At 47.8% G+C, this 23,808-nt stretch overlaps 1 protein-coding gene across 1 annotated transcript in view; it reads right to left on the reverse strand.

The window, feature by feature from the left end:
- The window catches only part of PRKCH (protein kinase C eta), a 113,178-nt gene that overhangs the window by 15,805 nt on the left and 73,565 nt on the right, over nucleotides 1–23,808 (reverse strand). Inside the window, exons 11-12 of the mRNA XM_054286683.1 lie at nucleotides 3,172–3,310; nucleotides 2,113–2,301 (exon numbers count right to left, since the gene is read on the reverse strand). Of these exons, the coding sequence (XP_054142658.1) occupies nucleotides 2,113–2,301; nucleotides 3,172–3,310 (328 nt within the window). The remainder of the gene's footprint in view (nucleotides 1–2,112; nucleotides 2,302–3,171; nucleotides 3,311–23,808) is intronic.

Consider the following 23,808-nt stretch of genomic DNA (forward strand, 5'->3'; position numbering starts at 1 on the left):
TTAGAACTCAGTGTAAGAAGGAAAGGAGGAAAGAAGGAGCTCTTCCAGTGAACAGCTCTTGGCCCAAAAACAGCTCCTGTGAAGCTGCAGAAATTCAGCCTGCAGGCAGCTATCACCAGTGCTGAAATTGGTGAAATAAGATGCAGCAATCACCTCCAGGCAGCAGAAACACCGAGGAGCTGAAGGCCCAGTGAACATCTCCGTGGTCAATTCCCAAGTTAGCCCCAAGACTTGTGGTGAATGCCCCAAAATTCAGCCTTTTTCCCCAGAGCAGACACAGTGCAGTGCTTCTCTTGAGCAGTGCATGTGCATTTCAGAGAGGCAGCTTTGATTCCATTTGTTTGTCACCAGCACATAACACAGCAGACAAGCAGAGGGGCTGGAGAGGAGGCTGTTTTTCAGGCAAGGAACCAGCAGTCACTGAGCTGACTGGGTTTTGGAGATGCTCATTGCTTTCTATTTGAATTCCCAGCTCCCTGCTCAATTCTGGCCTTTTTCCTCCAGTGCCCCTCATCAAGCTCCTTGTCTATTAATCACAGAAGGGACCTTAAGCTGTTAAAATCTGGGCTCTGAACACAAACTAGAGCAGCCTGGGGTGGCTGCAGCTTGCACTGGCTGTTCCTGGGAGGCCCTATCAGCATGAGGAAAACACTCATTTCATCAAGAGGCTAAAACACAAATCATATTTTATTACACCCTGAGATTCCTGTTATGACAAGCATCTACACGACCACAATTTACTTCTGTCTCATAATTATGCAATATACCTGCAACAAATCCACTCCTCTAGTACTTGTCACTGCAGAAGAGGAATTGGTACTTAAGAGGTACTTAGAGTTCCAGCTCAACCACATAAACACTGCTCCAGAAGCTGCAATGAGTCTGAAGTTCATGTTTATATTTAAAATACGGAGCGAGTTATTTCCAAAACCCAAGAGGGCCTCCAGCATCACAATCAATCAATTCTGAGCACAACCTGTGATTTCAAAGCTCCTCTTACTCCTCCAGGAGTGGATTTTATTGTCAGTTGACTTTGGTGAAATTTATCAGATGTATTTTCAGCTACAGGAAGCAGTTGCTTCACTCACATACAACAGAAACCCTTCGGCAGGAAATTTCCACATTTTTGCAACTAAAAACTCTTATCTTTCCCTCAAATGGTCCCATCACTGACTACCTCATTTCTCTGAGACAGTGCTCCATGAGTTCCTGTAAATTACTACCTTATCCTATTATTTCTTAGATCCTCTGTTACCATAATATTTACTGGTATCCACTCTTAAATGCATCTTTGTCCACAGTGCTTCCTCCAGAAAAGGGAATACTTTGATCCTTCTCTTTTTAAAAGGTTCTTAGAGATATCTGGTGATGTGATGAGGGCCAGGAAGAAGTCAGTAGCAAAACAGTCAAGTTAGGTCTCCCGGTTCATAGTTTAACACTCATGTCATAAATCATCTTTGGATTCCTTATAGAAAAGCCCAGGCAGTTCCAGTGCATTAGACTCACACAGAGCCCAAAATCTTAAAAGCTTAATTCCCATGTCACGGGCTAAGATGTGAGGCATGTGGATAAAAGAACTCCTGGAAAAAGTTGGGAATACATGGCAGGACAAGGACAGAGTGTCACCAGCAACATCTCTCCTCAAACTTTTTGCTGTTTCTTTTCCTCCCAAACACACAAAAATCAAACCCCTGTCTTTGCATGCAGATAGGCAGCAACCCTGGGGGATGCTGGCATTACCAGAGAGGATTATCAGCAAGCCTTCACTTCTTGGCCATATGGTTGCTACTGATTAAACCCCGTATTTACCTGCTGCTTCTGTTCTGGGAGATGACCACACACTGTCAATCATTAAGCAAGCAGGGGAATGCCCAGACACACAGACAGGCTCACACTCTGCTTGCCAAGTTGGCTACTAAACCATATAACTGTGCAAACACACCTAAGTGTGGCAGGATGTTCTTTCTGTTTACCCTTCACTCCCAGATAAGAGGAGGGTCAGGGTCAGGATCTCACGCCATTCCTACGTGCCAATACCCTGGCCCCGCTCTCTTTTGCTGGAATTAGGCTGGAAAAAGCTAGGACAGAGAGCAAAGAGCCAAAGGAACTCACTGCTTTGAGGATGGCCACTGCATCCTGCTGCAGCCACGTTGGGTAGACAACTTCATCGTTGAGAATGGCCTCGAAGAGATCGTCCTCGTTCTCGGCCTCGAAGGGCGCGTGGCCGCACAGCATCTCGTACAGCAGCACCCCCATGGCCCACCAGTCCACATCAGGGCCATACAGCATCTCCTGCAGGATCTGCAGCACAGGGGGAAAGAAACACCAACCCTGGAGCTTCACATCAGAGCAGGGGAGAAGTGTTTGGAAATGGTAACGCAGAGGGTCTCGCTAACAGCGCTCTCTGTTAGGATGTCCAGGAACATGAGGTGATCTCACTCTGGGAACCCCCAGATCAGCACAAAGGCACACAGAGGGCTGAATTACCTTGGCTGGGTCACCTGGGAAGCAAGGCCTTAGAATGGTGCTGGGGCTGAGCTGGAGGAGAAGGGGCACTCCAGCAAAGCCTGCTGAGCAGCCACGTGTGTGAGCTGACATCGCCTCCCCCTTGCCCTTGGGAAGAAAACACCAACCTGGCTCCTGCTGCACGGCTCTATGGAGAGGGGAACAGTGTGAGTGTGGGGGAATGGTGCAAACATCAACCACAGACAGAAACTCAATTGTGTTGAAGGATGTGAAACCTTGTTGGAACATCTGGCAGCATCTGGAGGGCAGCTGCTCCTTAAAGAGGTGTTTATTAAGTTTGTAGCGAGATTGGGGAATGACAGGGAGTGTGAGGAGGTAGAAAAAGGAACTGTGGAATGAAGGAGAATTCAATCTTCTTTCAAACTAAGCTGGGACAGCATCTGTATGTGCCTCTCAAGATTTTAGCAGCTGTATTTCCATTTTTCACCTCATATTTTCTAGAGAAAAATACAGGCTTATTTTGGTGCATACAGCAACCTGAAGATTTACTCATGCTTTACTACACAATGGGCTGATAATACATCTAAGGAGGAAACCTGGAGCTCAGCAATTAAACAAGGCAAAGCCAAAGACACTGGCAGTTCCATGCTAACCTACACTTTTCCCATGGTGCCCATTTTCCTGACCAAGGAAAGGTTTCCTTACCTCTGGAGCAATGTAGTCTGGAGTGCCACAGAAGGTGGCTGTGGTGATGCCATCACGAATGCCCTCTTTGCACATTCCAAAGTCTGCCAGCTTGCAGTGCCCCTCGTAGTCCAACAGCACGTTGTCCAGCTTCAAGTCCCTAAAATGAGAATATTCAGAGTCACTGTGTGCTTGGAGCAGCCCCACACAGATGCAGGCACCATCCCAGGCCTCAGAAGCTCAACCTGCAACCTGGGCACCCTCATCATCATAAAAAAATTAAGTCATGCAGGAGAGGTTTTCTTTTGCTTCATCTCTTACAAAAGGGAGGGAGGAAGAAGCCAGTGCCATTTAATGTGGGCAGGTGCCGCAGGAGTTTGCCCACATGGGTTTCCAAACACACCACAAACCTGGCTGGCAGGGCTCCTGCGCACTTAGCTCAGGGAATCACTGGAGCAGAGGTTGCAGAGCTGTCAGATTGTGTAAGGGTGCTATGATGCAGCACAATGCTGCACACAGGCTGCCCTCTGATTCAGCAAAGCTGCACTGGAGCAGAAACTGGGGCTGGGGAGCCCAGCAAGGCCTCTGCACAGGGCAAGCACCTTCCCTGCTCTCCTTGGAGCTTCAGTCCCAGATCTCCTTGTTATCAGCCTGACTGATAAACCCCATCTGGAGCATCATCCAAGCTGAGAAGAGAAGGAACTCCCTACTGACATGACACCACATGGGCAGGGGGAATCTTCAGGCAGCACAGGATGCCTCCATCAAGAGGCAAACTCCTGAAGTCCTCCCAGCTGTATCAACTCCAGCTGTGCACTGACATAAGCCGTGAACATCCCTCATAGCCCTCACTGGAGTGGGGACCTCCTTGTCACTGTCACAAGAGACCTGCAGCCCAACAAGCTGCAGGGGGACACTTTTCCCAGTACATCCCCTCTAACAGCCTGGGAGCTCCTCATGGAAAGCAGAGCTGCCAAAATGACAGAGCCCCAACAAAGCTTATCAGCTTGCCTGACCCTGAGATTGCCCAAGGGAACAACCTGCAGCCAGAAGCACTGTCAGGAACACCACAGAGTCATCTGCAGCTTAGGCAATGTCTGCCTGAAAATACAGCAGCTCACTGCACCTCTGCTTTGCAGCTGCCAGACGCGCTGCAGGCAGCACTGCAGATGCAGGAGAGGAGCTCTGATGGCAGCACAAACAGGTCACAGCTCATTTTTTGAACTGTCTCAGGTGTTGGGCCAAGAGCTGCCCAGAGCCATCATAGCAGCACTGTGATGGGGTGGCTTGACAAAGCCACCTTCAAAGTCATGCTGATGCCCACATCATGGTCAAAAACTAAATACATTCTAGGGTCTCAGAACCCCTTCATGTTGGCTCTAGATCCATTTTGCCCTTTGGTTGGATATCTATTTCCCTAGGAAGGGTGGTAACAGCAGTGGTGACATCTCCACATCAATATAAAAACCAGTGGTTGAGCTGAAATCTGAATCCAGCTTGATCCTGTTCATGCCCCATCTATGATCCTGAAGTGACAGTCAGGGGGTTGATGGCTCTGCTGTGCACTGGCATTTCCACAGCCCAAGGGACTCCAGACAGCCCTCCCTGAGCTGCACTGGAAAGATCAAGGACACATTGTGTAAGACAATCAGAGCCACATCCTCTGCTGAAGAGATAAGGAAAAGTATTCTTAGCTCTTTTGAATGAATGGGAAAGCAAAGGATAAGAGTTAAGAAATTTGCCCAGCATCCCCCAGAGACAAGGCTGAACACCAGCTTCCTGAAGGATCTTAATCACAAGATCACACATCCTCTCTCTTGAACTTTAGGATGCCTTGGCAGCACAAGCCAGCAAAAACCCTTCTGCAACACTGCTGCCCTTCCCAGCAGGCACAGGAGCTGCCCAGTGAAATCTGGATGCCAAGGACAGTGCCCATGCCTGTTTCAGGCTGCAGTGTTTGCTCTGGGCGGGATTCTCAGCAGGACACACTTATTTTTTCCCTTCTGAGAATCACAAATGATGGCTGAGGCATGTGGGCAAAGGCTTGTCCTGGAAAGGCTTTAGGGGAGCACAGGGAGAGGTTTGTGCGTGGTTGCCCACGACAGCCCATCTTCAGCAGCAGTTTACAGCCAAAGCTCCTGTTGCTCTTCCCTGTGGTTCCTGGCAGGGCAAGGAAGCCCTCCAAGCATGAAGGCAGGCCTTGTTTTCAGGAATCTGCCATGATGTGGCTGAAATGGACAGTTTATTCTTGGCTTGGGTTTAAATGCAGCAAACACCTTCTCTGTCCTGGGCAGTGCTGACTGTTGTGGTGCACCCCTAAAGATACAGCTGGAAGGGGAATTTTGGTGAACTTGCTTGGAGATCCTAGCAAACCTCCTTCTGTTCCCTGAAACATCCACCACGTCCTGGAACACTTTGGGCATACCTCAAAACACACCATCCTTACATGTGAGCCAGCAGAAACACAGTCCCAAATGTGGGAGAGCAGAGGCAAGAGACAGCTACAGGCTGGGCCAGCTCTGCTCACCACATCACCTCTGCCCCAAGGACATGCTGCAGATGTCCCAAACCCCTGTTAGCTGCACAGGGCACCATGCTCACCCCAGCTCTGAGATGGCAGGAGCCCTGCAGGTGTGACAGCGCTGTGCTGGCTGTGTCGTCCCAGAGAGGCTCTGTAATTACCATTAAATTTAAACTGTCTGCCTCTCTCTGGGTAGCTCTAACCACACGAGGCAGAGCTCCAGCCCTTGGCTCCTCCACACTGCACGTTAAACCCATTAACAGTGTCTGTTGTCTCCTCCTGACTCCTGTCCAGCAGTGTGAAACCCAACACTCGCATTTTCTATTTTCACATAACCTGTAATGTGACGTTGCTCTGGCTCTCACTTGCTCAGGCCCTTGGCTACGTGCAGATACTTTCAGAAGAGGACCTCCCATGACCACAGAAGGCTGCTCAATGCTCTCTGCTCAGCAAGGTGACAGGAGATCATCCTACCCTTCCTTCTCAGAGGTCTTGTGGGCCAGCACAGCGGTAGCCTCAGCCACGGGCTCCTCTGGAGCCTGCTCTCTCTGGCTGTCCTATATGATAAATCCCTGGGAAAGCTGTGGTTTGAGCATCTGTCCCAAGCCATCCCAGCAGTTGTGAGCGCTGAACTCACTGCTTGCTGCTGACAGGTCTCCCCATAAGCCAGCATGGCCACATGAGAGGAAAAACACTGACAGTTCTCCGAGATTTACAAGGAGCTCTTCATTTTCACAGCAAGGATTCCGGGAAGCTGATGAAACTGGAAGCCATCCAGCTCAGAAAGGCCAAATCTACCTCATTTCCTTAATACTTGCATTTTCCATCCAATATTTTTAGCAGTTCCAGGAAGCAGTAACGGCACAGAGGTTTTCTGAGGCTGCGTTTCTAAGGTCCAGCTGAGGTTCTGCCTCTCACTGGCAAAGCTTCCCTGGAAAACAGGCTTCATCCTGACTCAGAAAAGGCTGTCTTTGTCCTCACCCTCAGCTATGGCACCGTGGCTTAATGGCCTTGTTTAGTCTAGACCCAGAAGAAATGACAAAATGAGCTGCTTCAGTGTCACTCACTGGGAGAGGTGTTCTTTGCACATCTGCTGCTCGAGTCTGACGTTTGTAAAAAACCCAAAATTACAATTGCAGATGATCTGGTCCTTTTCCCAAGCATCTGTCAAATGCAATTTCCCTGCACCACGGACTTTTGCCAGGGAATGTGTGTGATACACGTACCTGCCATCTCACTCCTGATGTAGAAACTGTATTTGAAAGGATGAAGTTTGGGGAGTTTTTTTCCTTATTTTGGTTTCATCACCCTGTTTTGGTAAAGGCTGTACATGTAGTAAGGATCCAGAGGTGAAAGGGTGGCAGACACTGGCTTCCTGCCTCCCCTCAAGGTTATCCCAGGTTTGCTGATCTCAAAGGTCCAGTTTAAAGCTCATTAAAGCCTGGTGCTCCCATCTCAATGCAAATGCTGCCAGCCACAAAGGTAAGCGTGGCTAACATGGAACTCCAGCCAAATGGTTTTCAAAAAATACACAATGAAAAACAAAATCCTCAAACCTGAAATTAGCTAAATGAGTGATTTTGGCTTTTCTGAAGGGAAAACTTTCGCTTTAGACACTCCTTGGAAACACTTTTGGGTGAGCAAATGTGCATTCAAGTTCCCTTGCAAGCAGGGATGAGATTTTAATTTTTCTCCACCTCTTCTGCTGAAGTCATTTTACTTCACAAAAATACTGCAATCTCCATCACAATGCAGAAAAATGCATTTCTATTGCTTGCTCTGGTAGCCAAAGTAATATACATTTCCAACTCCTGCTCCAAAAACATTGTAATTTTTTTTAATGAACCAACTTCAACAGAGGAGAATGAAAGATGTACAACCTGCAGAATAGGACAGTTGGTAAGACAGTTAAGGCAAAGGCAGTAGTTTTCAAGTTGGAGGCTTTGCTCCACATACAGTGGAAAAGAGATTTAAACCTATACTTTGATTAAATAAAGAGGAGAACAGATGGAGGTCTCAGTTTTATGTAAAGCCCTAAATACTCCTGTGAAGCTGATAATGTTTCCCATTTTCCTCTGCATTCATAAGCAACATCCAAACTAAAATACTTCCTTTTACCTGAAACCAGTGCTGTCTTGACTTGCAAAAAAAAATAAAATATACATAATTGCTTTTAAAAAGCCTTAGCATTTATTTTGGATCCATAAAATGATTTTCTTTCTTTTCATCTTGGAGACTCAGTTACGAAACTCAAAGAAAATAATTATTTTCATGCATCTATTCCCACCAGCTTTGGACTAGGGATCTTCATATTTTGTCCCCAAGATTTTATGCCAAGATTTTGGAATTAAGGCAGTTTCTACTGTAAGTCTTGGGTTGTAGAGAACTTGCTTATAAATTCCTTCACAGAAAATGGATCACATCATCCACATTTTTCTAATAACAACCAAACATTATTTCTATGATCAGGAAAGCTTTTATAACCAGAACCTCACACTCTCACAGCCCCAAGGAAGCATGTCCTAGGCAGTGGTAGAGCTGAGTGGCAGCAGTAAACACAGGCTGAACTGACACCTGCAACATATTCTACCAGAGCTAAGGCATAAAAACCCAGGCTGAGCTGCTGGTATTTGCTTAGGCACATCATTAGGGCAGGAGGAAGCACTGAAATCACAAATGAAACACCAGCGTACTGGCCTTTGATAAAGGGAGCCACAAAGCTGAGATCAGAAAAGGATCAAGCTGCACCAAGCTGGAGAAAAAGAGTTGAAATCCTGAGTTTTGTTGCCAAATAAAAAGAGGTAGGACACTGCTGTTACCCAGCATATAAACAGTGTGTAGGCATTTACAAACACCACTGTGAGGGCATGGCAGGCTGAGATGGAAAGTGTTGCTTTACACACCTGCAGCTTCCCAGCACAATTCCCAAAATCCCATGGGATTCAGTCTCCATCCATCCCCAGCACTACACAAAATAATGTCAAAATACACAGGGACTCAAAACATAACTTCAACTCTTTGTTTCCTTGAAAAACATTCCTTTGGGTAAAGAAAATATTTATTTTGGTTTCCAAACAACCCCTGAGGTGAAACCCACCCAGACCACTGCCAGCCACACAGACAGCCTGGCTACAGCAAACCGCAACCTGCAGTGCAGTGTCACACGACAGAAATGAGGGGAAGATCTCTCCAGATATTTGTAATTCCTAATTACCAGAAAATAGGAATGAAACATAGCAAGTGCCCTTCTACACTGGCCTAACAGCCAAAAGTTGTTTTCAAAATCTGACCAGACTTCAGTGTTTAGGGACTGTAAATACAGCCACCATGGCTCCAGGCTGACCTTCTCATTTCTCACAACAAAGCAATAGCAGAAATGTGATATAATGATTCAAGGATCCAACTCAGACTCAGGGTAAGTGGTACAAATAAGTGAAACTCCACTGAAATCCACACTCATTGCTGGGCCACTGAGCAGTAGACAGGTGCCTATCCTGGCTGGCCACGGGAGGCAGAGGAAAGCTCCATCCTACAGCCACCTCAGCACAAGAGCAGGGCTCCAGCCAGGAGCCCAGCACCATTCCTGGGGCTTTTACAGCCCCATCCCACCACAGCACATCCTGCAGACTCCTCAGACAGCTGGGAGGGGAATGTGGCAGAATGCAAGAGCCTCCTGCCTTGTCTGTGCTTCAGCCAACCCACCCTGCTGGCACTCAGACCTTTGGGAATGCTCTACAGCCACGTGTTGGGATAAAGGTGTGATGGATTAGGGATACTCAGCCTCCAAAGCAGGCTCCACCTCTCTTGCAACACAAGATGTTACAGCCTGATGCAATATAGACTCAGGTCCGGGGTCAGACACAGCACTGGAACATGCTGGAAGCTCTCACCACAGCACATGGCCAAGGAGTGCCTGAGGGCAAGGTCAGGAGTGGAATTAACCCCAGACAGATCCTTACACCTGATCTGTGCTCTTCAGGATGTCCAAAGGCACTTGGTATCAGCCTTGCACACCCATGGGGTAAGGCTCTTCAGGATGTCCAAAGGCACTTGGTATCACTACTGCACATTCATGGGGTAAGTCTGATTCTTGCTCTGTTGCTGTTCAGACTAAGCAGACTGGCAAGCACTGCATCCAGAAGTGCTCAGTCATTATTATTTTAAAGTCAAGCAGCCCTTCAAGCACAAGCACAAGTTCCTACAGGCATTCTGCCTGCATTAGGGCAGCACCATGGGGTTTTTGGCAGAGATGGGCTGGCACCCAGCACTGCTGGCTGTCCATCTGCCTGACCCCTCCTGCCTGCAGGGGCTCCCTGGGAGCAGCTCCCAGCCCACATCAGAGCCCTGGCCCTCTCCTGCCCATCCCCAGGCTGCTGCTCTGGAGACAAAGCAGTGCCCAAGGCTCTGCCTTCTCTTCCAGCACAGGAGATGGCATCACCCAGCATCCAAGACCTCTCTGGTGGTTTGAAGCACCAGCACTCCCACCTCCCCTGCCTCTGGGCACTTCAGAAGGGCACCTGTGGAAGATTAACACAATTACTCACAGGATTTCATTGCTGCTGATTCATCCTCCAGTTAAAACAAGAGTGGTAGAGCTCAAGTATAAAGGCAGAGCCTAAAAACCCTGGGCACACCAGCAGAGATGATCACAGAGCTTCCCCCAGGCTGGTGGTACAGACCCAGTGGGACCTCACTGAGTCCTGTGGGGTCAGACACACCCACAAACTTCCCCTTTACTGCACCCACAGCAGCTCTGAGAGGGCTGATGACAGTGTCCAGAGGCAGCTTTACAAGGGCAAAAAGACATGGGGGACGTGTGAAATGGGGCAGCCACGAGCCAGAGCCATTACTGGTGAAACACAGACGTGCTGGAGGTTGCCACACTGGAGTAATCCCAAAGATGGCACAACCCCTATAATTTATTTATACATCCAAATTGGTGTGCGTGCATTTTTTAATAGATACTTATATATAATCTATGCATTATTTCCTGCACTTTTATGTGGGACTCTGCTCAGCTACACTTGAAGTGTTTCACTGAATCTCAGAGCATTTGTCCTCCCATTTACAGCAGGAAGGGGAGAGGTGGATGGAAAAAGCTTCTTGTCCAGTTTTTGGTATGGATGCCACGCTCTCCCTCTGGATGAGCTGCCAGCCTAGTCCTGTGATGGACTCCTCAGTCCCACTGGGCAGCAACACTGGAATTTGCTGGCCCTGAAACATTACTTGCTGAGTTGCTCCCAACAGAGCTCTCATTTTACTGTTGCCAGAAAAAGAGGGAAAAGGAAAAAAAAAAAAGAAGAAAAAAACCCCAGCAACCACAATGTTTCTTTTTGTGCATCCCATTGCCTGAAGTCTCCAGAGGAGGCACACAACAGACTCAAGACCCAAATGCAGCAACAAGAATCAGGAGACTGATGGAGCTAGGAGAGGTTAAAAAGCACAAGCCTGTTGTGTCACTTTGACAAAAATAGATCAATGTTGATTCAAAGCCTGATACGGAAATTAAAATGAAATCAGGTTTGTGCCTGCAGCTCAGCATGGCCCCAACACTACAAGATGGAGTGAGAGTTACCCAGGATTAGTCATCCCCAGCTGCCCACAGCCCACCACAGGGCTGCTGAAGGCTCCAAGCTGTCCTGGGAGCATCAGGGTTGGCCTGTGCTGCTTCCCCAGCACACAGGACAGGTCCCACTGTGTGCCACTAACCCTGCCCTGGGGGAATGAGCCAGCAGCCACACCAAAGGGACTCTCCTGCTCATCCCACAGCTGCCATGGAACCCACCCTCCTCACCCCAGTCTTAGGGGGAATATTTCACTCCTAGAAATACCAAAGAAAATAAAAATGAAGGTGTCCCTATCCATCAGTGTGCAGACTGCCTGTGGCACTGGCTTGGGCAGCAAACCAGCCTGTGCTGGTACTGGGAATGCTAGCAGGGCTCTGTGGGAAGGACACTCCTGCCTGGAACCTGTAAATCTGGTCAGGCAGACTTCTCCACATTCATCTGATACAGGTAAGGCTCACTGTACTCTGAGCATGACTCTAAATCCAGGGAAATCAGTGAAAAAAACCCAACTCCTGTCAAGTTTACTCAATTCTGAAATAGGCCCTTCCCTGAGGAAAAAAAAATAAATTACTTAACCTTATTAAGGCTCTGAATTACAGATCCAGATTTATAAAGCTAAGGCTACAGGTGCTAATCTCCTTTCTATAATGGAATAAACAAAGCTGAAGGTAGAAGTACTGTATTTTTAGACAGGATTTTTAAAAGCACCTTCCTTTGGCCTGTAGACTTCCATTGTCAAACTTACTATTAACTTTTGAGGGAGCATCTGTGCTGGGCCAGCATGGCTGGGTTTGAGAATCTCACCATCTGCACTGAATTTTTATGCAGAGAGCAAAAGAACAGTCTCCCTGCTAGTGACACATTGTGGGCACAGAGCACACAGCCACCCCACTGCTGCACAGGAGGGGGCTCTGCCTGGTTCCCCTTGGAATAAATGAATGAATGAATTTCCTAGGAAATGCTGTTTCTTAGGAAAATAAACTGACACCATCACTGATATAATTGGCTCTTTTTTTTCTAAGACTCCAGGGAACCTTTAGGCAAACACAGGGCTTTTGATCTCTCTGCTTTTGACCACAGCAATCACTTAAATATAAAATGGAAGAAGTTTTTCTAGGAGCCTAGAAGATGGGCCATTATCCCAAGATTTAGTTTCTCATTTCATGTGAATTACTGCTGTTATTCACTCATTACAGGTGATTCACCCAGAGCTATGTGAAGCCCAAGAATCCTGGATAAGCAGGGCAGAGCCAGGAGCAATTCCTGGCTGGGCATGCTCAGCTCTCTGCAGCCCCACTCCGACTCCTCCAGGCTGCCTGCATGCAGGAACCAGGGACAGTGACCTTAGTGCCAGGCCAGCAGGGACACACCAGACCCCATGTGTCACCCCAAATGCCACACAGCACCAAACAGACCCCAAACTGCCCACCAACAATGCTGGCTGCTGTTATCCCCATGGCAAATCAAGCACTCAACCCTCGAGTCTCACTGGTCTGGGCTCCCTCTTCAGCTGGCACAGGGGCACTGATGCTTTCCCAAGCCTCTAAATTTGCCTCACCAGCTGACAAGGCTACCAAAGTTCCCAAATTAGGTGTTTTCCTGTTAGTAAAGCAGCAGTAACCCAGGGCAGGAGTCAAGTGATGCTCACCTGACACAGCTGCCAGGCACAAGGAGCTGCTCCTGTTATGTATCAAACAAATTCATCACCAAATCAAATAAGCACTGTCTCCAGTGACCCCATAGAGGAAAAAAACAGAAATGGGATATGAGTGAGGAAAGTCTCTACACTGCTCAGCCCCTGAATTTTTAGCACATTCACACATCAAGTCCCTGCAAGTCCCTTTGGCCTCTGACACGTGTGATCATGGAGAAGGATGCCCAGGGTGCTGTGTGTCTAGCCTCACACAGGTTCCAATTATAGGTCTTGCTCATAAATCCCTTTGGTCAGGAAGAAGACACCACAAATCCTCACCAAAACTTATTTCTACTCTAGGGAGACAAGAAACATCAGGCAAAAACCTGTGTGCCTCTTGCTGAAACACCACATCAGATCAAAACTCAGAATTGCAGATTTTCTACCCAGACCTCCCATGTTTACAACACAGACCAGAACTGCACAACAACACATATTTTCTATCACAATACAAAAAAAAATATTTAGTCAACTTGAAGGCAAGGGGATTCTCAAAAAACTCCTTGTCTGTCCTCACTAAAGTTACACTCAGGTGGCATTTAAAGTGCACTGGTTTTTAGCTCATGTCCTCATCAAAGTTAAGCACTCTCCACCTACAAGGCCACATTTTTATTTTGTGGCAGGAAAGTACTTCTTAATTCCAGTGGGTTCTGCCATCAAGTACTTCAAACTCATCTCCAGAGTCAAGTACTGCTGCTCTCAGACTGGACTGCTGCTCTCAGATACTCTCCCATGAATAAATAATTGATAGAGGACTAATGGGAAACCATGGAGGCTCAGGGAAAGCAGAATGACTGTACTGTCCTGAGAAATAGGAATAAAAAGGGCATTATTTCAATCCCAACATGCTGAAATGCATCCCCCACAACTGACACATTAAAGCTAATGAACCCCTGGAACTTTTCCAGATGGGTTTGCAGACATGGAGCAACAGATGGTCCATGTCCCCTCTGCACTTTGGGGACATCATTTGTCAGTTTACCTGTCCTCCATCTCTGTTCTCAAACAGACTCCACAATGCTTTACTTCACAAATGGTTTGCAAACTTCCTCATGGTTTTGCATGAGGAATGACTCCACAGTTCCTGAGATGATCCCACGGCTGTGAGAGCACAGTTCACTGTTTGGGGGTGGTGCTGTGGGTGCTGCAGTGTGCTTTGTCCTGGGCTGTTAACAGGAAAGCAACCACACCATGCCAGAGCAGCTGCCTTCCCATCAAGGTTACGTCCAAGAGCATTTGGAATCAGCTTTTGAACACTGGGTTACTTCACTTCCCACCTCCCATTGTCCCTGTGGTGACTTGGGAAGCACCACAGTGATACAAATGCAAACCCACCCTGCTTCCTCTCCAGCCAACTCCTTAATTTGGCACTGCAGGTTTGGAATCTGAGTTTCCTTTGCACATATTGGCATCCCCACAGCCATCCCACCCACCTGGAACTCAACCCTTGGGCATTTGGTTTGCTGCCTGTTGGCACTCCTGGCACCACCAGCAACCATCACCATGGCTGGAATGACTCAAACCAGACAACATCCAACAAGATGATAATGTTTATCAACAGCCTCTCCTCCCTCCCCAGCAACCAGGGCAGCTCTGCCCAGGCATGGAGCTGACACCAGGGGTGATGCTGGGATGCAGCAGGCTGTGTCCCAGAGCAGAGATCAGGCACAAACACTTTTTCTGCACATCCCCAGATGAGCCTGCCTGGCAGAATTCTTTGGCAAGTGTTTCTCCACCCTGGCTTTCCACGTGGAGCAGGAGCACTGCACAGCCCTGGTGCCCATACAGCACCTTCATTCCAGAGGAGTCAGAGCTGGTGACACATGACTCAAACACGCTGTGAGCTGCTCTTAATCCCAGCAGCCAGCGAGCAGAGCTCCCCTCTGTCCTCAGCTGCCCTTTTCTGGGCAGCTGCAGCTTTTCCTGGCACCTGACTAGAAACCCTGTGGCTTTTACCTCGTGTGCATGAGGTAAAACGGGGATTTGGGCTTAGAGCCTTCCTGCATCCTGAAAGGGAAGTGTTGGGGTTTAGCACTGTCCAGCTGCTAAGGTGGCACTGGGGCTGCTTTTCAGAACCTAAAGACAGCAAGATCCCTTTTGGTGGTGATTTAATCTCCTCCTCCAGCAGCACAGCACAGTGCTCTTCAGCTGAACCTGCCCTGTCATACCCTGTCCCATCTGTGCTTTTCAGGGCAGTGAGGGTGCTGCAGCCATGGAGGGGGAACCCAGTGCTTCCCACACCCTACAAAAACCTCAAAGGCAAGAGGAAGGCCCTGTGTGTGGCACAGCTGCAGGCTCTGCCCCAGGACAGCACTTCACCTTACTCATGTTACAAGCACTTACAGGAATGGAGTCATTTCCCGGGTGCCTCTGGCCAAGCTCCCCCCACAGCTCTGTGTGATGCTACACAGGGAATCATAGAGGAGAATCACAGAGTGGCTGTGGTTAGAAGGAACCCTAAAGATTATCTCATTCCAACCCAGTTGCCATGAGCAGGGACATCTTTCCCTGAAGCAGGTTGCTCCAAGCCCTCTCCAGCCTGGCCTTGAACACTTCCAGGGATGGGGCATCCACAGCTCTGGGCAGCTTCAGTGACTTCAGCCTCTCTTCCCTATCACACACCCCACACTTTGCCTGACCCTGCTCATATTACACTCCACTGCTCACAGCACTGTCCCCTAGCACGGGCTGAGCCATTCCCAGGTCCAAGCTGAGCCATTCATTCCCAGGTCCAAGCTGAGCCATTCCTAGGACCAAACTGAGCCATGCCCAGGACCAAGCTGAGCCATTCCCAGACCAAGCTGAGCCATTCATTCCTAGCTCCAAGCTGAGCCATTCCCAGGACTAAGCTGAGCCATTCCTGTAGGACCAAGCTCAGCCATTCCCAGGTCCAAGCTGAGCCATTCATTCCCAGGTCCAAGCTGAGCCATTCCAAGCTCCAAGTATCACTCAAAGAGCGAGACTGGGAAGTCTCACCCACCTCCACACGAGTCCTCCATGGCTCTGCTGCCGGTATAAACCACAAGTTACTTCATGACTTTCTGGCAGCCACAACTGGCATCATCAGCCAGTGAGTGGGAAGAGCTGTACACCCATGAGAGCAAAACCACAGAGAATTAAACCCTGCAGTGGGCTGGCAGAAAAGCCATGGTACTGAGAGCTCCCAGAGTAGCCAGAGAGCCAGAGGCTGTGACTCACTGGGAGAGGCTGCACAAAAATAGGGCTTTCAGCAAGGCCCACAGGGATTTCTGCAGGGAGATTCCTCCCCTAGAGACAGGCAAGGGGCTCACCTTACCTTTCCCATCAGGGAGCAGATCCAATGACTGCTCTGCCAGAAGAGGAATTCACTATTGTCCGGCTGCTTGTTTCCAGCCTGGCTAAAAATGGGATCACAGGAGACTAATTGCTTCACTGGAGGAAAAAAAAGAACTAGTCTGGAGTGATGGAATTATTTTGTAGACTGTTGTTGTTTGGGTTTGTTTCCATCCTGGCTTAACGAGCATTAATGACTTCAGAAGGGGCGAGGAAAGCCATTAGGGAGAACACGATCCACACAGATACCTCTGGCCCAGCACACACTTCTGTCCCAGCCAACCTTTACAGCTCTAAAGGCATCCCTCCCTCCTCCAGCCCTTCAGAATGCAGGAAGGTGGCTGGGAGCAAAGGGAAATGTTAATTTTTTCCCTTTTAATTGGCCTGACTGGAAGTGCCAGCCTCCCTGCAGCTCAAATATTTAAGCATGTTAGCTATGCTCAGCAGCATCTCCAGAAAATCTGCTGTCCCTCCTCAGTGGCAGGGAAACAAAGGGAAAACATCCCAGAAGAGTGGATGCTCCTGGCAGAAACCAGCAAACCCTAAAGCCTGTGAAATAAAGTTTGTTTGTTTTGTTTGAGGAAGCCACGCTGAATCTTCTGAGATTCATTCTGGTGTCAGCAGAGACAGAAAGAAACCCAAAGCCAAGACAGGTAATTAATGTTGAAATTCCTCCTTACATAACAGCACTGGGACAGACACTCACTTGGCCAGGGCTGTGCAGGGCTGTGCCAGCAGAGCCCAGAGAGAGCCTGGGAGCCAGCAGTGCCTGTGCTACACCCAGAGGCTCCAGCCACCCCTGCATGCTGTGGGCTTCAGGGAAATAGGGATTGTCTGGCCATGATGTGCCTATTTCTATAACCCAGCTCTGCTAAGGACAGCTGTCTTTTAACTGCATCCCCCAGGGAACAGGAGAACAGCCTGAACTGCCCCAAACCACAGCAAGGACCCAAGGAAGACACAGGCAGAGCAAAGACACTTGGAAATATCAGGAGCTTCCCTGGAGAAGAGGTGGAGATTTTCAGCATGAGCTTGGTTGTAAGAAAATGAAGAGAAATTAGGGAAGGCTCTCAGGCAATCAAACAGTGACTTCAATTGCCCTGTTCTAGACATGACAGAGTGTGAAATACCCAATACTCCATTCCACATTTAACTCATGCACAGCAACAGCCAGGCCCCCAGACACCATCCTCTCTCTTCCATGTGTCCCCATTCCAATGGCAGCTTACTGGCAATATTTGGCATTTGCTGCCTTGCTTCCTGGCCAGCAGGGATCCAGAGATGCCACAGGCTGATGCTGGGAAGCAGCAGCATCCAACAGCTCTGGCAGGAACTTCTGACTGTCCTGTGGCTTGGGAAAACCATCAGTCCTGAAGGACCCCAAGGCAGCTCTGAGTGGAGATGATGAGGGGCAGTAAAGAGGGCAGGCTGCAAGATAGTGTCCCATTAATTTTACCACCCCAAATAGCTGTCCTTCCCCTGGGGCTATTACCAGTTTGAGTGAGCAGAGCAATTTCACAAGATCAAAAGAGTGATGGGGAATCTGTGACATGGAGACTTTCCACGCATGAATCCAACTTCAGCCCACTCAAGCCACAGATGACCTGTGGCTTTTGGGGTTTGAAGGCTGGCTTCCTTTGCTCTGGCTCATTTCCAAAACCTCATGAGTTCCAAGAAGCAGCACAGTTCAGCATTGCCTTTTCTGACAGCAGACAGGGAACTATGTTACAAGTGGCTCAGTCACTGATAAATGATATTTATTTAACAGATATGGTGCCACAAAGGCTTATTTGGGCATTTTCTCTGTGTAAGGATGGGGGGGGGAAAAACATTAACTCAGGCTGGAGTTACACCAGTCCTATGTCAAATCTACCATGGGTCAGGACCCATCCATGGGTCAAAATTAACTCTGCAGTGCCAGGCATAAGCTGACTGCCTGAATCTCCCTGGCTTGCTGCATCCCAAGCAGCACAAAGGACACCAAGAATTCCTGTGGGGGTTGTCCCTGGCCCAAAGAGACCCCAGAAGGAGCAGGACTGACAGACCCAGCCCTGGCTCCAGGGTCTGTGCTGCTCAAGGGTGGAGTGGCTGGGCAGTGCTGCCCCCTGACCTTCCCAGGGCATGGATTGTCTCTCTGGGAGCTTGGCCAGTTGGCAGCAGTCACAGCTTCTCCTTGGCTTTCTCATTTATCAAGGCTGGACAGAGTCGCTAGAAGCAGGAGTCAGCTGTCAAGGTTTTTGCTCCCTCTGTGCTCAACAGGGTCTGAAGGTAGAAATTCTGGCTGTAAAGCTGCTGTTTGGGCATCAAGTTTCAAGCTACTGCTCAAAATGTATGAGAAATTATATGAGTAATACTGGAATGGGAAGCTGCAGCTAGGAAGAATGGTTATAAAGTAATGGGGAAAAAAAAACAAAACAGAGAAGGTGCAGGAAATGTCAAAGGTTACAAAGCTGATAAGATTGTGTCAAAATCCCCAAAGCACAGATAAGCACACAATTCCTCAACCTATGGCTAAGAGACACTGACAAACAGAAATACAAAGCACACTAATTCAGCTTTTAGGCACGAGTCAACAAGGACGTGGGACCCTGCTACATTTTCATGCTCAGGTAAATGTCAAAAGGAACGTAACAAGATCCAGAGAAGGGAGGAGAAAACCCAAAGCCTGCTTGCTAAATGTCACACACCAGCTCAGACTCTCAGCACAAGTGCCACAGAGTCTGGACAGGGAGGCACAGGGCAGCCTCAGCGCCACAGCCCACGCTGGCTGCCTGGAATGTCCTTGGAGAGTCTGAAGGGAGCATTTCCCGCTGCCCCTGCTGCCACACAGATTTGCACATGGCATAATGTCCCTTGCACAGCTAACCCTGCTTTTCCAATTCACCCTCTCCTCCATCCCCCTTTTCCTTTTTCAGCACAACACCCACAGATGGCACAACCCACTCTGGCCAGGCACCACGACAAAAATGCTTCAGATCAGAAATGCTTCAGATGTGGATGCACACATCCTATTGGACAGACTTAGCCGTGGCAGAATGCCTGGATCAGGGATTTAGCTAGTAAATAACCTCACCTACTTGGAAGTCATTTTCTTGATTCATGAGCACTCCTCTACCACGCTGCTGAGAGATTTGTGCAAGCAGCTCTGGATGTTAATAATAAATCGTGCTTGTGAAACTTTAATTGATTCAGAAGGTATCAGCTCAGAGCATGGAGGATCTCTGTGGTTCTGAATATATCACATTTGTACACAGTTGAGACTTGAAGGCTTGCTCCCCTTTCCATTGTTGTCAGCTGGAATACTGCCACTGCTTCTTCAGTGGAATAATAACCAGGTAATACAATTCCAAGATTAAATTGTGCCCTCAGGCACAGCCTCATAAAAGGGGAGGTTCTCCAACCTATTAACAGCAAAGGTGCCGTGACTCAGAGGCCAAATGATGAGCAATGCTTTCCCCTTGCTCCATGAGAATAGGCCCATAAACAGCAGCCTGGCCTGCACCAGCAGCTGAGGACAAGCCCCAGCAGCAGTTCAGCTGGCACACAAAGCTGTGCCCACCATCCTGCCCAGGGAACCACTGACAGGAGAGGGAAATCTCTCCCACAGACATTCTGAATTGTAAAACACTTATTACTGCAGCAGTACCCTGTCATAGTTGACATTTTCCATTGTGTTGTTATTTTTAGTTTATATCTGTATCACTACAGGCAGCTCTGAAATAGAATCCATAGACAAGGTGTGACAGTGATGCACCACTGATATTAAAAGTTGCTGGATGGCTTTACAGAATTCCTCTGCTTGCACACAGTAACCCACCTGCTCCCTGGCACAAAGAACAAGATCTAAACATTGGGATTACTGACCAAGGAAACATCAGGTGCCAATCTTGCTGCAGCTAAAAGAGTAAGTCAAATTCTCCCTGGCTAGCTGCAGCTATTGCTGCAGGCCAAATATTTCAACACAGAGTCTCTCATTGTGTCTCTCACAAATACAATTTCACTCACTGCAACACGTTGTGATGCAAGAAATCTTCCATTTCAGCAAGTCAGAGGAGCAGATGCAACAGCATTTTGTCAGCATAATCCTTCTTTCGAGAAGTTGTACAAAACATTTATTAAGGTTGACAGAGAGACCTTTTCCCCAGCTATATATATCAGCCTCCCTAATGCCAACCCAGGGCTCATGTTCTCAGAGAGTGACACTGAAAGCTTCCTCCTTCTGAGATGGGTACAAAGATCAATAAAATTACTGGATTAATGCTGGGCAATTCTGGAAAGCTCAGAGCAAATGTTTTCAAAATCTGTGAAATCAAACACCTGAATGCCCTTGGTATCAGGGAACATGTTAAAAGTCAGATGAGCAGTTCTGGCTAAAAACATAAGAGTAATATTTAGGGGCAGTTTTAAAAAATAAAATTTAAGTAACATAAAATATATTTAAGTTTTATGTTTTCTCCTTCTGGTGACCTTTATGCCTTTAAAATAGAAAGAAGAGAACAGGAAAGACAGAAAACCAGTATTTTTGTAGAAAAACTTCTTTGTTTCAAAAGTTCTAATCTAAATATTCTCTGGTGCTCTAGGACTTAAAGATTGAGCCTAATTCTGGTTTCCAAGTCTCCATTCTTTGCAAACTTGTCTGTAATTGTTACACATAGCTATTTCTTAATTGCATCTGCATGCTCTTTAATTGTGAAATGCCTCCATGAGGATTTATTAGTCACAAAAGAATGCCAGAACACAACTCACATCTAATCACCTATCCCCTCCACAGATTAGGGGATTTTTTTTTATTTTTATATTTTTATTGCATGAGCACCAGAATCCTCAAACAACACCAAGCTCTCATTGCAAGCATTCCCTAAATGAGTCTGTGCCTGTAAGAGTTCACATATTTTAATATGTAAATGTAGCAGCTACACCAAAAAAAGTGAAAGTATGAGAGACTGGCATTCAGCAAAGGTTCTCCAGCCTTGGGGCAGGTGGATGAACTACACAAACTCTTGAGGCCCCTTCGAGCTGGGATTTTTAAATGATTTATACAAACTCATTATATGCAGGGCTTGCAGGGTTTAAAATCAGCCCCTTTAAATAACCATAAAGCAAAAGTAGACACTAGCAGAGCCAACAGCTTCTGTGGGCTATTCAGTAGTCCTTAGTCATGTGGAAAGTTCCACCAAAGTTCACAGACGATATACAGTGGAGTCAATGGGGCACAGAGATCTGATCTGTGCATCTCCAAACAGGACTGCTCTTGCTAAGCACAACTGTAAATCAGGCCTGAGCTGGCCTGCACTCTGACTGATTGAACATGACACAGAAACGTGAGAGGCTGCGATTTTTTTTTTTTATTCCTCTCTGCACTTTCCATTTGATCAAGTGCAGAGAAACAATCCTTTAAGCACTGCATGCCAGAGGCTGTAAGAGAGCCCATCTCACAGGCATGCAGCACCCACAGCAGAGGGGAACACTCCGTGCAAGATGCACTGTCTAGAAGCACAAATCAGTCTGCACGAGCTGTTGACTGTCAGATAAGATAGCCACAGACATCACTACACTCCTGACCCTCAGACACATCCCCTTATGTTTCCTAAAGCTGAATGGAGTGTTTCCAGAGACTCCAGCATGAAAATTCCGCTTCTACACTAGGCAGTTGTTGTAGGGATGGGATTGCTGGTGGGGCATTCTGTGCCAGTTTGCAGCTTTTAGCTGATTTGCTTCACTCATTCACCAGATAATCAGCTTACATTTCATCCCTTCTGCTGCTCTCAGAAAACAGCACATCCCTCATTTTGCTCTGCTTACATTTATATCCACTCTGGTCTTTGGGGCCCCAATCTCACACTACACTGAGCCTCAGAGCTCCCCCAAATGGAGTTCTGGAAGTGACAGAGGAAAGATCCCACAGCTGAGGTTATGGAGACTCACACCCATTCTGGCACTGGTTGAGCTGTTCCCACCCTTTCCTCAGATGCAAACAACTCTGCCCAGACAGACAATTCCACGGGGAAAGGAGGCATAAAATACATCAAATCAGCAACAGTTACCTAGAGAGGCATCGACTGCAGCACATTCAAGCAAAAACTTTCACTGAGCAATAAAACAGTTTGGGTTGGAAGGCACCTTAAAGATCATCTCATTCCAACCCCCACTGCCATGGGAAGGAACACCTTCCCTGTCCAACCTGCCCTTGAACACTTCCAGGGATGAGGCATCCACAGCTTCTCTGGGCAGCCTGTGCCAGGGCCTCACACCCTCACAGTAAAGAATTTCTTTTTTGTATCTAACCTCAATCTACCCTTCTTCAGCTTAAGGCCATTCCCCCTTGTCTTATCACTGCATACCCTTGCAAAAAGTCTCTCTCCACCTTCTTGCAGACCCCTCTTAGATATTGGAAGGCTGTTATCTGGTCTCCAGGCAGCAGCCTGGAGGTCTTTCTTTTAAGGTCTTTCAGAAAAGCTTAAAAACACCTGATTGAACCAAAGGGTTATCTTTATTTACCAAGAAAACAAAGCTCTGCACAGCACCTAAGCAAACCAGCAGTAATCCCTGGATAGCCTCCCAGCCAGGCAGTTTGCCTTGCAGAGACAGCACTGCTGCTATCAGCCACAGATCCAGCTCCACTGCTCATTTACCTCCCTGGGGAAAGCCCCTTGACTTCAGGGGAAACAAGATCTGGCTCCAGATGTGAAAAAAGGCATCAGAATAAACAAAATCAACAGCTGAAAAACACCCACCAAACAAAACACCAACAACCAAAAAACAAAGCAAAGAGTGAACATGAGGAATCCCATGTCTACACTGTCTTGACCCATGGAAAAAGCAAACAGCACACTAATAAAAGTTGCTCTGTTAACAGTGGCTGTATGTAATTAGGAAAGGCATTCAGCTTCTGTTTTCAGCATGTAATTTTTAATTGATTTTGCTGAAAGAAACCTTAGTGTTGTTTCAGTTAACAGCAGTCTTTCCAGCAAAACTGGTCTCCATAAAAGGCTTATGTAAAGCTTCCTTCAAGTGTCACAGGCTCATTGTTTGAACTGGCAGGGAATTAACCTGTTGCAAAAAGCCCATTCCCTATAAAAGCCAACAGTCATGAGACACAGAGCTGCAGACCTGATGGGTCTCCTCCACCAAGGAAAGGTGATGAATTCAGAGGCCTGGCAGTATCCAGCAATCTTCCCAGATCCCACAGGACAAAGTTTTTCCCTGTCATAAGAAGTCCCCCCCACAGTAAGGAGATGCTCTCAGGTGACACACAGAGGAGCAAAGAGTGCCTGTTAATGTGCTTATCTTATTTTCCCCAAGAGCTGGAGTTCAGCCCCAAGGCCAGGCCATGCTCTCATCTGGATAACTGCATAATTATCTTTTGCCTTCCAAAACCCCCATGCATCCTATTAAAGGCCTTTGAGTCACAGGACAGCAGAGCACAGGGATTCTTTGCACACCCTCCCACACCCTGAGGTGTGATAGGGCACCAGCAGACCCTCAGCCTCTCCAGACTGATCAGCTGCATTAGAAACACCAATAGAGACACAAAGGCAGTGAAATGAGCTGACCAGGAAGAGCCC

This window comes from Melozone crissalis, unplaced genomic scaffold (assembly GCF_028551555.1).
Source record: "Melozone crissalis strain CALT ecotype California unplaced genomic scaffold, PUWL_Pcris_2 ptg000056l_1, whole genome shotgun sequence".
Lineage (NCBI taxonomy): Eukaryota > Metazoa > Chordata > Aves > Passeriformes > Passerellidae > Melozone > Melozone crissalis.